At 50.0% G+C, this 17,552-nt stretch overlaps 1 protein-coding gene across 1 annotated transcript in view; it reads right to left on the minus strand.

Annotated features, from left to right (window-relative positions):
• Positions 1–174: 174 nt before the first annotated feature.
• The window catches only part of ASAP1 (ArfGAP with SH3 domain, ankyrin repeat and PH domain 1), a 145,315-nt gene continuing 127,937 nt past the window's right edge, over positions 175–17,552 (minus strand). Inside the window, exons 24-28 of the mRNA XM_024741265.1 lie at positions 14,629–14,698; positions 11,970–12,028; positions 6,835–7,289; positions 4,923–5,045; positions 175–2,933 (exon numbers count right to left, since the gene is read on the minus strand). Coding sequence (XP_024597033.1) covers positions 2,859–2,933; positions 4,923–5,045; positions 6,835–7,289; positions 11,970–12,028; positions 14,629–14,698 — 782 coding nt within the window. The 3' untranslated portion in view covers positions 175–2,858. The remainder of the gene's footprint in view (positions 2,934–4,922; positions 5,046–6,834; positions 7,290–11,969; positions 12,029–14,628; positions 14,699–17,552) is intronic.

Here is a 17,552-nt window from a genome sequence, read left to right on the forward strand (position 1 = left end):
AGGAGAGGGAAGCACATTATTTAACCAAAGTGAGCGTTAATGTAGAAGTTGAATGACTTGTGTTACCTACCCTCCCCCGCCCCCGCAAAAGCACAGCCAAGTGAAGTTTTGATTTCCTCCAATCAGAAGAGTAGTGGACAACTCACAAAATGGCCTGATGTCAGATGTTTGGGATCAACTGAGAATATGTTTATTTAAAAGCAATTTTAAATATTAAAAAAAGTAGAAATGAACACATACAGTACTTGAAGACTGTCACATTAAATACATGTGAAATGATGAGCGTACTGATGCTTGAGCAGAACATCCAGGTGGGAATTCGGAATTTAACTCGTGGCGCCATGGGAACCCTATACAACATGTTGAAAGTTCTAGGCAATAAAAAAATAACTAGCAATTGCTGTTCAACAGTAAAATAAGACACACACACTATTTGCAGAGCATAACTTTCCCCTCTGGGCGGGGAGAGAGAACTAATTAGCTATTCTTTCCATAGGTTCCATACCTTCAAAATACTCTATGTCATGTACAAAATTACAGATAGTGGATCACTGAGTTTAAGAACAATACCACATTCAAACTCAACCAAGGTCGCCAAACGTACTTATACCTAGTTTTCCTACGTCCCACAGTAAGCTGGGTTAGAGAGAACTCAAATTCCTGATGGAAAACAAAAACAAAACCAGAAGAAAAAAAACAAAACCCAAAGGTTTTTTTTTTTTTTTTTAAAAAGAGGCATTTGTGTAAAAGTCACTCCAAAAGGGGAAAAAAATAGACATTGACTCCATGTAATTTTAGATATCTACCTCTTGTGTTTTTTTAAAAAGCCAGTTTATTTTGAGATCAGTTGAAAATACTGTAGGCCACAAAAATGAACGGTGCTTCAATACAACTTAAGAAGTATAGATGAATGAACTGGGACACTAAATAACTTCAGACAGTGACTTCCTGGCCTGACACCCATGTGGCTTAAACACTGAGGCTGTGAACACTGTCAGCCACATACACCAGCACGTCGGCTGGCTCCCGGTGTCTTGTTCTGTGTGGGGTTCACGTGTGCCATGACGCTGAGGAAGCAGTTGCTTAAAATCACTTTCCAATAACAGCTGATACGTTGCAGGTTTGTCATGCAAGGTTTATTGATTAGGTGGCTATTCAAAGTTTTCATAGTAATCACTTAAGCAGAACTAAATTAATATTCACTGAGCACTGACTCTAGACTCTATTAAAGAAGGCTTCCCCTAAGGGTTTGGTTGGGAGTTGTGCTTCTGTGAAATGAACATTTCTTACTCATCGCCAAGATTATCTGCTTAAAAATATTAGTTTTCTGTGCTGTTGCCAACACAGCAGTTTAAGCAAACTTAACGCCAGAACGACACACGAGCCTCGGAATCAGAGAGCAGCCCCACTGACTGTGGAGTGAAATGGCTGTATCCTTCCCCAAAATTCAGACTGACGTAAAAGACTGAAAAACTCACGATATTCTTAATGGTCTGATGAACACAGCTGGGATGAGAAGAAAACCGAGAGGGGCAGAGACTCCCGGCAGGGAGAGCGTGTTTCACAGTGCAATTCATAGCAGCGTTCCAAAACTTGGTTATGAATTGACTTGACGGTAACGTGTCTGTTGAACAGAGCTGGAGATTGGAAAACTTATCTATGACTGGGGCTTAGTAAAGAAAACGGAAAAAAGAGAAGGATGGTTTCAGCACCTGGATTCTGCAGGGGGGATAAATGATGTGCAGAACTGACTTTTGAATTCGTCATCTTCTTGAATAATCTTTTGAAAGTTTAAATTTATCAAGAACAAAACTCAGAAAAGACTTTAAAATGGACACATTGGGGGCGTTAGCACATTTCAGGGATGCTAATTCATAATGTGATATGTAAATGCATACTCTCGAAAAAGCCAAATGACTGACTGGAAGCAAATATTGTTGCAACCTTATAATTTCTCCTTTAATGGCAATCAAGTTTAAAAAAATGTACAGTTCAACTTATCCATACTATTCCTTTATAAAAGGCAGATTTCAGGTAAGCTTCTAAATGCATGCATAATGTAGAGGCTAATATTTTCTGGCAGTCCTTGGTTCCTGAAAGTTGAACTTCATCAGATGTCTTAAACTTCTGTGAAAATAGTCGTGAAGGATATGTTATTTTTGCATAATGAGGTAATATCTCAGGGGCGGGTACTCATCCTCTTAAGACAGTGCAAACCCACTTGTCTAAACCTGCATGAGGCTTTGGGCACTGCAAAATGCCACCCAAGGTTTTGGGTCAGTGAATATTTTGCTCAAGGAATAACACTTATATTTAACTGAGCACTTTTCTGTAATAAATACCAAGGTCGGTTTTTGTAGCTGTAAACTGTGTACACAGATAACTACAGGCTGGTCTGTCATGGAGCCGAAAGTTTCACCTGGAAAACAGAACCCACCTCTTTGCTAATGGTGCATTTTCAGTAACACAATGGAGAATACTGTATTGTCAGGAACAGAGAGGCAACTCTATGCCCTTCAACGGTTGCTGGAGACCACTTCTATTTGCAAGCCAGCAGTTCCTATATTCCTGTTTTTGTTTGTTGGCTTGGGAAACAGCATAGAGAGAGATGTAAGTGCTAGATGTCAAGGACGGCTTTGGCAAACCAGTAAGGCGCACCGGGTCCCAAGGCTACCCTAATACTGGCGAAGGCAGAGACCACAGGGTATTTACAACACACGCTACGTTCCCCTCCCGCGGCGGCCCCTCCGGGAGCCTCCCGTTCAGTGACAGCAGCTATATACACGGTGAGCACAGGGCCACGTGGACGCAGCAGTCTTGCATGACAGGTGCAGACAGTCTGAAGGTTCTGCTTTTTCCTAGTCAGACAGGATGTGGACAAAGGACACCGGAAAGACCCCCTTCCTCTCGGGCTGCCCTTCGATGTGCCCGATCTGCAGGGAGAAAGGAGAGGTGTCAGGCTGGAGGTGGCCGGTGGGTCAGAGCCCCCGGAGTTGGCCCTGACCCGGGCGGGACGCAGGCCCTGGTGAGACACAACACGTAAGCACCACACGGGGGTGATGGATCGCTGCACCCACAGACAGCCCCGGGAGGTGCAGTCCCGTGACCCCTCACTTTATACACAAAGGGACAGCGACCCAGAGAGGGGGCCGACCTGCCACGGTCTCGCCCAGGCTGCAGCTTCAACAATGCGCTCAACCAGGCTGTCTGGCCAACTTTCCTGCTGGGCGACCTCAGGCAAACCGTGCTAAGCCTCCTGTCTGTAAAGCGGGGCTAAAAAACCCCTATTTCTCAGCTTGTTGAGAGATGACACCAACGATTATGTACATGGAAGGGCCTCTGTGTACCAAGAACCTGCTTTCTGGCTGCTGTGCGGGGGAAGGACATTGTGACAGTTTGAGATGGACGAGGGCGAGTTTTACAGCCGTTTTGTCGTCTGCTGCCTAAACCTGTAAGCCATGGTTACCTGACAGAAGTTCCTAATAACTTCAGTTACACCAGCATTAACTGCATTAAAGAGAAGCCTACGAGGAGAAAGAATAATGACACGCACGCTGGCTTCACACGACAGTTACGGAGAGAGATCCAGGCCCGCTCTCATTTCCCTGCATGAAGCACCTGCCACACAGAGGGTGGCCGGCGCAGGAGCTGCACGTCAGCCCAGGGCTGCTTCCTTCGTTTACCGGGACTGTGGCCTCGGGCGGTCACCCAGGCCACTGTCCACCAGCTTCCCTTCTGGAGAGTGGAGTGAGGCCCGGCCGACCCACCTCACGGGGTCTTAACTGGTGTCGTGCACGTGAGTTCTTAGACTCATGCCCCACTTTTCAGAGGAGGAAACAGGCTTGCTGAAAGGACATGCTTTATCCAGGGCCTCAGAGCGAGTCACCTTGGGCCTTTAGGGTCCATCTCCTTATCAAGAGTCTAAGCTACCAGACTCCCATGGCAGAGAGAGTCCAGGGTCCCTCAACCTCGGCACTCCCTGTTCCAAACACTGCTGGATGCTTAGCAGAAGCCTTGGCTTCTGCCCCCAGAAGCAGGAAGAACCCACCCTGCCCAGGTCCTGATAGTCAAAATGTTTCCAGATGTTGTCACATGTGCCTGGAGGGCAAAACTACTCCTGGCTGAACCAGTGCTGCAGTCCAAGCAGAATCCCCACGGCTGCGGCCAAGAATCTGAAGTCGCTGTCTGGGCCCAGAGGAGGGGAAGCCAAAAGTACACGTGTGCGTACGCGCGCGTGTGTATGTGTGTGTGTGGACGTGCACACGTCCTGGGCATCAGCAGGCTCTGCTAGCTCAGCCGTGAACCACAGGTCCCTTTCTCGGCAGACAGAGCCGGGCCCCTCTGGGCAGGAGGGGCTCAGGCTGCCAAGGAAGAATTCCCACGCTGGGGTCAGGAAACGATCGACTAGGAAAGCACAGGAGGCTTTTGCCCGCTGCACCTCTGCCTGGCAGGGCCCACGGGAGGCTCCCTCTGGCCGCAACCTAGACAGCTGTGCACATGTCAGCCACCCCTGCAGCCACCGAGAACCGGGGCATCTTCAAGCGCCACGGCGGGAGGACAGGGATGCCTTTCCTTCCTGACGCCTGGGCAGCAGGCTTTCACGTAAAAGGAGTTTCACATATTCTCATTCAATCTGCTAGAGTCACGTGAAGCAGGGATCATGCCCCACTTGACGGAAAGAGAACTGCAGGCGGGATGAAGGATGGAACTCGGGAAGAAGGACGCACGGTGGTGGAGGGCAGGGCCTGAGCAGAGCTTGGCTGGAAAACCAGAGAATATCTAGAGCTTACAGGTTGTGGTGGGATAAGGCTAAAGCATGTGTGAAGGTGAATTCTCCTGACCCGGTTTCAAAGCTCTGGCCGCTGGTGAAGAGGCGGGGCTGGCAGGCCTGGGGCGCCCCGGTCCTCACGACTGGTACATACCCACCACTCCTGGTCTTCCTCTCCGGTGACCACGATCACCTCGCCCTCCATGAAGGTCAGCTCGTCGTCATTGTCTGCCTGGCAGTCATAGATGGTCTTCACTCGCCTCACCTTACTTTTCCCCTTCAAAAAGAAACGGGGTTTTAGCTCACAGGACAGACCGAAGGGAAAGAGACACACTGACCTTGGGCGATTGAGTTAACCTCCCTGAGCCTCAGTTTCTCCTCGGTGAAAGGGGGGAGGCTTGTGGGCAGGCGCCCCGAGCCTCGGGTGCCCTCCAGACACGACAGCCCCTCTGCCCCGAGCAGCAGGGCAGAGCCCGGTGTGAGCGAGCAGGCAGCCCTGATGACTTCCATCGGACGGCAAACATCACGGGCAGGGACCAAAATCCAGCTTCATCCAGAACTGCAAAGCGCTCTCCCCTTCCCCAACCCACGGCAGCTTGCAGAGATGACTGCAGAGTCTAAAAATGGTTTGGGGAAACATGCTGCAAAGCAGGACGCGCAGCTTCTGCACACGGAACACGTGGCAAAAACACATTTCTCAGCCCCTCGTGCAAAGCGCTGAGTCAGCACACGCTGGTTAAACAGGGCAGGGCAGCCCGGGGCGGGGAGGACGCCAGGCAGCTCCCCAACACGTTTTAGCTTTTGACCCATTTTGACTTGGGCTTTTATTTGTTGGATTTCTAGTTCTTTGCAAACAGGAAGATGGAAATAGGGAAACGACCTTCTAGAGGATGTTTCTGGTGCCCAGCTTATTAAACAATTAGGAAGAAAAAAAGCAAGCTGTGTCTCTAAAAGTTTCGGGTCAAGCGCTTTTCCTCTGTCTGCTGGTTTCTCCCTCGGTCAGTCACCCTGACGACCCGCTGGCTTCTGCAGCCCTCTCCCTGGGCTGTGCTGGAGCTGGTGGGGTCTGAGAAGCCGGCGGAGCTGTGGCCAGTAGAGATCTTAAGTCTCCTCAGCTCTGACTCTGCGAGCAAGCTGTGTGTGGCCACTTATGACGGGGAGGGTTACACGAGATGAACAGTAAAGCATGCAGCAGCACGAACTGGAATTATGTTATGCGCACGTCAGGGCCATGCGTGGTGCTCGGGTGTCTCGGGAGCCTGCCCTGGAGAACAGCAAGCACCCACTGCTGAACGTGTGTATGGTCTCCCACCCAGGGGAGGACGGATTTTACTCGTCTCACTTTTCCTTTAGTACCGAAGTGACACACTTTTATCGCAACGTTGTTTTTTTATAGTAAGATGTGAGTAGAGGCTTTTAGTCCCCCACTAACTGTGCTCCTTAACCGGGGTGCTCGTGACCCTGTGAGGGTGTGGCCATGGGCAGGACAGACAGCACACGTGCATCTTCCCAGAGCTCCGTTTTTCCAAAAAAACATTTTGGGGTGGGCAGCGGGGGTGGAAAGCATGTTTACATTAAAGTAAAATGGCTATATCACAGAATAGAAAGCATTTCAGGACAATGGTGGAATGGGAGACTTCAAACCAAATTCTGTGTTGGTGCAAGTCTTTTGGGGCTCTGCGTCCAATTCCTCCAGGAAGATGCCGTGAGAAGCAGAGGAGCGAGGTGCTCAGAACCCTGAGAGGGAGACCGCTTTCCTGTGACCTTGGGAAAGGAAAGGTCTCCTCCTCAAGGATCTGAGGCAAGAGCGACCACTTGCTGAGTGTTACTGGGCACTGCTCATCTGTCACTGCATTTCATCACCCATGAACTCAGGCACTGTCCTAGCTCTAATCATGCACATATAAGGAAACCTAGGCTCAGGGCACGTAATTAAGTGGCCAAGCCCCCGTGGTCACAGGGAACGCAGGTCCTGAGGTCTGTCTGCGGGGTCCACAGCCCAGTCCCGACCCCCAGGCTCCACGCCCCCTTGATGCCCGAGTTGGGCCAGCCGGGTGCCCACCCACCGTGTTGATCTTCCTGGGCAGCGGCACGGGCGTCTCCGGCAGGGTGGGCGTGAGGTCGTTGGAGTCCTCGGACGCCTGCTTCGGGACATTCGGGGAGAGATCGGCCGGGTGTGACTTGGGGGCGAGCTCTGGGGGCGGCTGGGCCTTGGGAGAGGCGTCTGCCGCCTGGGGTTTCGCCAGCAAGTCTCCCAGCTGCGGCTTGGGCGGCAAGTCCTTCACCTGTGGCTTGGGAGGCAAGTCTGCGAGCTGCGGCTTGGGGGGCAGGTCTCCCGGCTTAGGTGGCAAGTCTCCGATTGGGGGTTTGGGAGCCAATTCCGTGGGCTTCGGGGGCAGGTCTCCAGGTGGCGGCTTCTGCGGTAACTCTGCTAACTGTGATGACTTTTGGAAGAGTTCGGGCGGGACGTTGGCTTTGTCGAGGGAGAGATGATGGCTGGTCTCTGTTTTCCTTAGTGCCACTGTGGGAAACAACACAGAGAGGGGGGTCACTGGACGGGGACGTGAGGGGATCAGCATTGCCTTCCTCTGTCACGGTCACAGGGAGGAGAACCAACCCCGAGGGAGTGCTCTGCATGCAGAGGCACGGATGGCCTGCTTTGAAGAAGGTGAAAGTCCGGAAGCCTGGGAGGCATCCACCTTACAATGGGTGATTTTATGCTTTCGTTTATGAACAGGACATCCAAAGTAATCCAGAATAATAATAAAAAAAACCCCACAACTATAAACATAATAGAGATCAGAAAACTGAGAAGTGTAGAGCTAAAGGAAAAGTTTTCCATAAGCCTCCTGCCTAAATGTAGCCATTTAAAATACTTTGATGTAATTTCCTCCTGGACGTTTCTATGTATTCTTCATAGATAAAACATTTATCTGCTTTTAACTATATACTGTTTTAGCAAGAGTATTGTCTGTGTTAATAAAAATTCTTTATTAGTAGCATATATATAGCTAAAATATTTATTTATGTATTTGGCTGTGCAGGGTCTTAGTTGCAGCATGCAGGATCTTTAGTCGTGGCATGTGGACTCCTCTTGGTTGCGGCATGTGGGATCTAGTGCCCTGATCAGGGATGGAACCCGGGTCCCCTGCACTGGAAGTGCAGAGTCGTATCCACTGGACCACGAGGGAAGTCCAGTGAGTATTCTTAATGTTGCAGTCTATTCCGTTCTACAGCAGTATCATAATGTACAATATTAATTCCCCACGTTTTATATGATTCATGCACTATGTAAGAGGGAAAAGGTTCCTCCCTCACCACGCCCATGCACCCCACCCCGAGGTAACCTTTGTTCATTTGAGTGGTGCACATACATGGGTGTATGAATTATCTTTTAAAACCCACAAATGGCATTACAATACACACACTGTTTGCAACTTTGTTTTTTTCCCATTTCATATGTTTGAGAGAATTTCTAAGTCAGTTCCTCTTTCTTCTCTTTAATGGCTGCGCGGTACTCCATGGCTTGGAAATTCTGTCGTCTGTTGAAACCTTTGCACAGCTCTATCCAGTGGAACTTAGGACACTAAGGACACATCTTCAAATCAGGCTTCACCACTTACTTACGAGCTGTGTGACCGTGAGCAAATTACACGACCTCTCTGTGCCTCACCTTACTCATCATGAGTTGACATACGTACAGAATTTGCCAACAGCACCTGGGAGGTTCTAGGTATATCAGAATATCATCATTACTGCTAGACAAGGTTCCTTGAGGCCTGGATTCACCGAGCACATAGTATGTGCTCAATGAGGACACAGCTGACTAAGGCACACTGAGTGAGTCAAACTAGCTAAATTTTATTCTAGAAAAATACAAAATTCAGAAAGATATTCTCAAAATTTTATGTTTTAAAAAAGAAAGACAAACCCCAGTATTGTAAACTGTCACAAGCTGTACTGCAGCCTGCCCAGCCATGTCCCTTCCTAAGGAAATCAAATTCAAGGACACCCTGCTCCCAGGCTGGCCCAAGAGATTCAGCCGATGTGGCTCCGCTCAGAAACTGACAGCAGGCCCGTCAGATTCCTCTCTTGGAAGTCAGATACTGTGGTAAACAAAAGTCTGAGGCACTGATGGGGGAGAAGCTGGGAGATTTCCTGAGGCAGTGGGGCTGGAAAGCCTAGCTCTGAGCCACACTTCTGGGGAAACAGAAACTGTGAGTAAGTGCCGGGCCATCTGAACATGCAACTCTGATTCTAGAAATCTGTCCTAAAAAGTGATCAAAGCCAGGCACTGACATGCCTGTGTTGAGCTGTTCAGCACGACACTGTTTATAGTGAAAACACTGTGAACAGGGTGAATGTGGAATAGGACAGACTGCTTAATATGTCCTGGTATCAGACAACAGAGTACTATGCAGCCAGTAAGAGTGTAATTTATGTCACGGAAAGGGTTCTTGATTTATTATGTGACAAAAATCAGCTTACACAGTGACGTAAAAAAAAAACATAGGAAAAAGACTGAAAGGATAGACCAGACTGTTTATCCTGGGTGGTGAGACTTCAAGTGGTTTGTATTTTCTTCTTTATGCTTATCTGTATTTTTAAAATCTTCTAGGATGAATATATATTACTTTTATAATACAAATAAATAAGAGAATATATATTACTTTTATAATACAAATAAATAAGAAGGAGACAGTTTCTCCTGCAGGAAAGCCTGCCCAATCTCTGGCTATTTTATTTCCAAGCTGAGTTGGGTTTTCCCCTCTCTAATTAAAAGTCCTTTCTGAACTGCATTCTTAACTCTGATGGACAGACAAGCAAATATGGTTCGTTCCTGAGAACGGACTCAAAGGACGTAACAGGAGGAGGAGAAGGAGGCGGAGGAAAGAGCCTGCACACTCCCAAGCCCACATTCCCAACAGAGGGAGTGCCGGGCAGAGGATGGCACCCACCCAGTGGAAGAGCGCAACCCTAACGACATTCACGAAGAGCTCACGGACACCTGAAAAAATACGTACGTCGAAATGCTAAGTGGAAAAACCCAGGATGCAAAACTGTAGTTTCATTATGATGACAACTGTGGAAGAATGTAAGGGACCAGGTAGCTGTATCACAGTGCAGAACTATGGTGACTCTGTTCAGGTTGAAAGATCCCCTAAGGTTCTATACTATTGCCTTTTTTTTTTTTAATTTTATTTATTTATTTATTTTTGGCTGTGTTGGGTCTTCGTTTCTGTGCGAGGGCTTTCTCCAGTCGCGGCAAGCGGGGGCCACTCTTCATCGCGGTGCGCAGGCCTCTCACTATCGCGGCCTCTCTTGTTGCGGAGCACAGGCTCCAGACGTGCAGGCTCAGTAGTCATGGCTCACGGGCCTAGTTGCTCCGCGGCATGTGGGATCTTCCCAGACCAGGGCTTGAACCCATGTCCCCTGCATTAGCAGACGGATTCTCAACCACCGCACCACCAGGGAAGCCCTTATACTGTTGCCTTTGAAAACTCCTTAAACAAATGGCTCTGTGCAGCAGTCTGTCCCCAGTTGAGAAGGCTTTAATTAAGCCTTTTAAAAGGTGCCCGAAGGAGTTTAAAAATGGGTGATGTTTGGGAGGGAAAATAGAGTGAGATGTGGCCAGGACGGTCCATACGGAAGTGCCAGCTGGTGGCAGGTGCTTGGGGGGAGCGGGGCAGGCAGTAGAAGGAGCTGCAGCCCCGCGCCTCTCGACGTCACAGGCGCCCTCTGTCTCCAGCTGAGGAGGCTCAGAAACACATCCGGGGACTCTACCTTTTTTTGGGGTGAGAGAGGGAACCACTGGACGGATGGGACAGAGTGACTGATTTAACATGGATCACCCTGGCTCTTCTGTTGAGGAAAGACTGCAGGACCAGGGCAGAGGCAGGTAGACCAGGTAGGAGGCTGCAAGAGTCCAGACAAGAGATGATGGTCCCGTGGACCAAGGTGAGAGTGGGGGACATGGGAAGAAGTGCCTGGATGTTAAGACACATCGAAGGGAGAACCAACAGTACGTGTGGAAACACTGGATGTGGGGCGTGGCAGGATGGAAGGAGTTGAGCTTCCTTCTTAGGTTTTAAGGCCCAAACACCTGGACCTGGACAATATTGCCTGTAACAGATAGGGACACTGTGGGAAAAACAAGTCTAGGGGGGTGGGGTCAGAAGCGTATTCAAAATCTTAAGCTGAGCAGCCTATAAGACATGTGATAGAGCAGAGATATTACAGAGCCTGGTGTGTGTGAGTTTAGATTATAGAGGGATTCTTGGGCTGGGTGGATAATGTGGAGTTGCCAGGGTGGGTTCCCCAGGGAATGAGGGCATATTCACAAGAGAAGTGACCATGGCCGAGCCAACCTCTGGAGGCTGAGGACACGAGGAGGGCCCAGCCCTAAGAACAGGACGGTGTCCATAGGCCAAGTGCAGAGAGAGTAACCAGCCGGGCCAAAGGCTGCAGGTGGGCTGAGCTTGACCACCCGCCGACGGCCCTGTGGAGTGGTCTTAACAGAGGATACATGAATGGATCTTGGCTTTGAGTATCAGCATCTGGAACTTCACTCAAAGAGAGACAATTAGATGGCACGCCCCTCTCAACTGAAGAACGCACCACAACCCAGGAAGGAGCTGTGCAAAGCCTGAACTTGTATCTGATCGGGTCTCTTGATCCAACTTTCAATTGCTAGGAAATAGAGGAACATGTTAAATAACCACATGGGGATGCCAGTCAGCAAAATCCAGCCTTTCTGAAGCATCATCTCATTTCGTCCTTACAAAACCTGGTGAAGCAGGTGACCTGGCCCTACTGACAGGTGAGGAATCTGAGGCTTAGTGAAGCTTTGGAGTCCCCTGCCCAGGGCACACAGCTAGTAAGTGGCAGAGCTAGTACTGGTTCCTAGGTCTCTCTGATCATGTTTGCAAGAAAAGAAATGGCACCTGGGGATACTAATGATGTGTCTTCTGAAAAAGCATGGTGTTTTTAAGGAAGAGTTTGGTGTTCTACTAATCACAAAATTTGAACCTATAAATATTTTTCTTCATTAAACAAATATTAAATACACATCTACTACATACCAGCTACTGCTCTAGGCATCTGAGATAGAGCAGGGAACAAAAGAGACAGACGCCCCTGTCCCCTTGGAGGGTATAATGACACTCTAATTACATGCAAATATGAAAAAGATAAATCTTACCTTTCTGAGGTAGTTTAGGAAGAACTCTTGGGCCAAGGGCAGACTTTGCAGAACCGGTGCTAATTAATAAATAAGAATCAGTTAGGATCTCAAGGTGCTATAAAATCAACAGCAATATGTATTACTCAAGGAAGTCATAGGAGTTTACAGAATTATCTAAAAAGTCTTTCATAATTTCTCTAACAAAAGATTATCGTCTACTTTCCCTAATTCAAAGTTTGCCTGGATTTCCCTGAGGATTATCTTCTTATTCCCAAGTCTGCAAAGTGGAGTCAACAGGGAAATTCATGAAACAACTAACCTCTGAACGACACAGCCTAATTCCTCCTTTTCTCGAAAGCTTTCCCCAGGTAACAGCGTTTATGAAAGCGCCTGGCACACTGCAGGTGGTGCCCCCAGTGCACTGCACAGAAGTAACTCAACTCATGGGACCCCAAAACGTAACTCTTGTCACCTCCGTTTTCACAAGAGGAAACCGGAGCCTGTGCAGCTTCAGTGACCGGCAGAAGGTCCTGAGGCCGGTCAGTGGTGGAGCTGGATATTCAGACCCAGCTGTTTGACTCCAGAGCCCTTATGTTGTCTCTCTCTGCACCAGAGCAAACAGCTTGGGTCTCAGGCCTCCAGACTTTCCCTGAGCTTTTCCTCCTTTTGGGCGACTTGTAAACGAACAGAGGAAGAAAGCCCGGGGAAGCAGCCCCTGGCACAGAAGCCGCCCTGTGTTGTCTGACATCATGTGACTCCTCACACCCCTGCCACCACCGAAATGCCAGCGCTGCAGGTGGCATCTCTCAGTTGGAACGCACTCTGTTCCTTTTACAAGAGGCTCTATCTATTCCCAGAGGACACCGGGAGCACTGCAGACCCAAACAGCAATAGCATCCAAGTGCCGGACTCGTATCTGCCAAGATCCCCTTTTATTACCTCGTTTATCCTTTTCTGTCCTCTGGTGGCCTAAGAACTGGCTTTCCCCCCTTCTTTCTAGCCTAACTGCATTTAAAAGGACAGGAAATGGCAAACCAACCAAAAAGAAAACAAAAGTCTGATAAGAAAGATGAAACGCAAGCGTCTTCCATCCTGGCCGACAAATCACCCTTGATCTTAACTGCTCTTTCCTCGGCTCCTTTGAAATCCTAAGGTCTCTGGGTTACTGGAGGATCAGGCTGTTGAGATGAAACGACACCGGAAAGAGTAAACACGCGAGGGCTTTGCTCTGAACATTGCTGGAGTGTGTGTTCCGGCCTCAGCATCTTCGCAGGGATGCACACCTACCCATCATGGATGTAAGTTCAATGGTTTCCTGACCAGCGGACTGAGGCCAAGCCAGAGGCTCGGAAATGCCTCACATGGGAAACCTGGGGTCAACACTGCATGTGCATGGACTCAGGCTTCTTCCTATGCTGCTGGTGGGGCCATGTGCATGTGTGTGTGTACACGTGTATATGTGTGTACACGTATATGTGTGCGTGTACATGTGGGGGTCTTGATTCCATGTAAAAAACATTTTGTGGGCACTTTCTCTGCATCAGACTCTCCTTCCTCTGGAAGGAGACCACCTGTCCTGCGGTTTAGAGCCCCCCAGGGCAAGGTGGGGAAGGGCTGAGTGGAGTGGCAGGCACGGCGAGAGGAAGGGGAGGCTGTGGAACGTGGCGTCTGAGAACCCCCGGGGTGAGTCCAGCTCTGCATCTGCTACCACTTAAACTCCTGGGGTCCGTGTCCTCATATAATAGAGGGCAGCAGTGACCAGGCTGCCTCACAGGGTTATAAAGACTAAACGAGATAGTGGCATTAAAAGAAATGAGGACGTTTTTTAGCTTTGACAAGCTCTGGGAAGCGGCTCCTTGTGTCCCTATCTGGGTCACACTTCTTGAGAAAACCCTCTGCGCTGGGACTGGGTAGATGCTGCCCACAGAAGACCTTCCAAAGTATCTCATTTCGGTGGAGGAGGGGAGAAAGGGACATCACACCCCGCTTTTAGCCTAGCTTTAAAAAGTCTTACAGGGCTTCCCTGGTGGCACAGTGGTTGAGAGTCCACCTGCCGATGCAGGGGACACAGATTCGTGCCCCGGTCCGGGAAGATCCCACGTGCCGCGGAGCGGCTGGGCCCGTGAGCCATGGCTGCTGAGCCTGTGTGTCCGGAGCCCTGTGCTCCGCAACGGGAGAGGCCACAATAGTGAGAGGCCCGCGTACCGCAAAAAAAAAAAAAAAGGTTTACAGACAGGGAATTTGGAAAGAGTCATATTTTTATGTTTGAAAATCTCTAGACTATTGGATTTCCCTGAGATTCATCTTTTTATTCCCAAGTCTGTAAAATGGAGTCAAGAGGGAAAGTAACAAAACAAAATGACTAAACTAAAAAACTGAAAATAAGAACTCATTCTGGCAGACTCTGCGATCCTCGGGGAGTTGGGGTCCATTCACGCCAGGAACCTGGATGTGGAGAGCACTGCTCCCCTAAAACAAGGTCTGCAGACCCTGCCCGGCCTCGAGAACTGTCTGCCAAGGGGCTTTTGCAAACCGAGGGGAAGCACTCAGGTTCTCAGCATGATCAGTGCCAGCTGGCAGGCCACACCTTGAGCAGATGGCCCCTAAAACCCAATTCTGTAACTCTGCCCACGGCGACGGTGAGCCTGCCAAGCGAGCACGTGCGCAGATGGCTTACCTCGACTGCTGGGACAGGCCCTCGAACTTGTTAGCGGTCTTACTCGATGATGACGGACCCACGTCGTTACCTAGGGGGAAGATCAAATGTGAAAAGCCACGTTTTTCAACAGGAAATGGAATGTGGGGACATAGGAATAGGCAGGCAGGCCACCCTCAGGGTCCAGAAAGGAAGTCAAAAGCCTCAAGCTAGAACAGTACACATTTCTGACATTACAACGAACCAGTTTGGGTCTTGACAATGTTTTTGTTCCTATTAAATATTTTAAAAAGATGACTGATCTGCTCCCTGGCAAGGCCTCCAAGGTCACAGGACCTGGGGGATGTCCCGTAGGTTCAGGATCTTGTCCTTAGCTTGGTGGCAGGGGAAGCAGAGTAAGGCTTCAAGTTCACCACAGATTCCCACACCAGGGGACCACCACTGGGGACCACTGGTGTGTGTGTGTGTGTGTGTGTGTGTGTGTGTGTGTGTATACACACCATTATTCAGCAGGGTGGTGGTGACTGGCCATCTGCTGGGCAAGGCCCTCAGTCACTTATTTACCAATCATTCGTTCAAACATGAGAATGTTTATTAAGCATCTACTATGTGCAAGGCATGAACATGGAGCAGGAGGCACCAAGGCAAGTTAAACCTCACCAGAGTATGTCATCCCTCCTGTGAGGGGCACAGGCACGACCGATGCCGACAGGGTTGGGTGCTGTGAAACAAGAAGGAAATAGCACCTAAAGTGAACTGGTCATGGGCTTCCCTGGTGGCGCAGTGGTTAAGAAACCGCCTGCCGATGCAGGGGACACGAGTTCGAGCCCTGGCCCGGGAAGATCCCACATGCCGCGGAGCAACAAAGCCCATGTGCCACAACTACTGACCCTGTGCTCTAGAGCCCGCGAGCCACAGCTACTGAGCCCGCGCACCTAGAGCCCGTGGCTCCACAACTACTGAGCCTGCACTCTAGAGCTTGCGTGCCATAACTACTGAGCTCACGTGTCACAACTACTGAAGCCCACACGCCTAGAGCCCGTGCTCTGCAACAAGAGAAGCCACCGCAATGAGAAGCACGCACACCGCAAGGAAGAGTAGCCCCCGCTCGCTGCGGCTAGAGGAAGCCCGCGCACAGCAACAGAGACCTAACACAGCCAAAAATAAATGAATAAAGTAGATACATTTATTTTAATAAATAAATAAAGTGAAGTGGTCAGAGGGGCAGGGAAAGTCCTCTCTGGGGGACACGGACCCTGAACAGAGAAACACCTTCAACAGGGGAGCAGCAAGACCAAATCCACGGGCTTGTCGAGGAGAGACAGAGAGACTGGCCAGAATCAAAGTGGCCTCTTCTGTGGCCCGTTCCGCGCTGGGGGGAGCCCAAGCGCCAGGCGCCCAGGAGGGACCCCAGGAGCCCACTGGGCTTGGCTATCTCTGGGGTGATGCCCCCTCTCCTCGCCTGCTCGCCCTTCCAGCGACCGCTCTGGACACTCCACGTGCTCCTGTTTCTGCAGAGCCCCCTCCCCTGCCTGGACGCCCGCAACGCCTCCCGGGTGGCGCTGACGGGCTGGCTGAAGGGGGGAGGTGAAGGGGGCAGGCCGAGCAAGCACCCGGACTGACGCTCACTGTGCAGAGGCGCCCACGCTCTCCCTCCTCACAGCAGGGGGAGCTGGCCCCATCCTCATTTTAAAGATGAGGAGACAGGGTTAAGTGACCCAACGGCCACAGGTCACACGGTCGCATGATGTACCTAGTGGTCCTGTACACAGATGCATGCGCTTCTCATTACCCATCGTGACGCGCCAATAGCAATATTGGTAATAGCAACTACTGTGTACTGAGCACTTACTCTGAGTGAGGTACTCTGCTAGGTACCCCCTAGTCGTTACGTCTGTGAGATATAAAACGGAAGGCACTTACATAGCGTAAGAAGAAACAAAGAAGTAAAGCAAAGGCCAAGGTCAAGCAGCTGGTAAGGGCCAGGGCTGGGACATAAAGCCAGGCAGTGCCCCTCCAGGGCCTGCGTTCAACCACCACACTCGCCCCTCCAATCCCAGTCCCACTAACCTACAGGACAGGGTGCAGCTGGCAGAGCGCTAAGGTGGGCGCTCCCGGACAGGACTTCAACTTCAGGACATACATACAAGAAGAAACAAGCTCAACTGGTGCTACCAGGGCCAAAGACTTTCAAATACAGTTTTATTTTAATAAGACACCCCTCCTAACCATCCGTATATTTCCACGAGTCTGTAACTTAACAATGAAGGACTTCTTCGGCAGCCTCTCATGACATCCTTCGAGCTGAGACTTCCTTTAAGGCAGGCATTGCTTTTCAGCATGGTATGGGAATAAGCTGTTGCATCTGCTAATTTCTGTTCCGGGTAGAAAACACCCCAAACCAGTGATTCTTCACCCTATTAGGCGTGAGACTCAATATGAGACCATAAAGGCTGTAAGAGCCCCCGGCTCTGCCTGGGGCCGCCCACTCTGTCACACAGACAAGCCATCACATCAGGGGCTGTGGTCCGACAGCCACAGCTCGTATGTCCAGTGTCCTCACTTAACCCTCCCCTCTGGCCACGCTCCAAAGACACTGTGTGTTTTTATGCCTCTGTAAATTTGCCCCCTCTGTTCCTTCTCCCTGCAACACCTATCCCCTCCCACTTGGGGTAAATTCCTTTGTAACCTTCAAAGGGTCTCTCCAAAGTCAATTTCTGAGAGTTCTTCCCAAGCCAGACTCGGTCTCTCCACATCCCCGGTAAGCCTACAACCATTCACCACAGAGGATGATCAGGGGCAGATTTTGGAGCCAGACAAGCCTGGTTTTGAATTCCAGCTGTACCACCGACCAGTGGGTGTGAGTTCTGATGACACTGCTTTTTCTACTGAGCCTCAGTTCCCTCTTCTTCTTCTTCTTTTTTTTTTTTTTTTTTTTTTTTCGG

The sequence above is a fragment of the Neophocaena asiaeorientalis genome, unplaced genomic scaffold (genome assembly GCF_003031525.2).
Source record: "Neophocaena asiaeorientalis asiaeorientalis breed wild unplaced genomic scaffold, Neophocaena_asiaeorientalis_V1.1 scaffold177, whole genome shotgun sequence".
Lineage (NCBI taxonomy): Eukaryota > Metazoa > Chordata > Mammalia > Artiodactyla > Phocoenidae > Neophocaena > Neophocaena asiaeorientalis.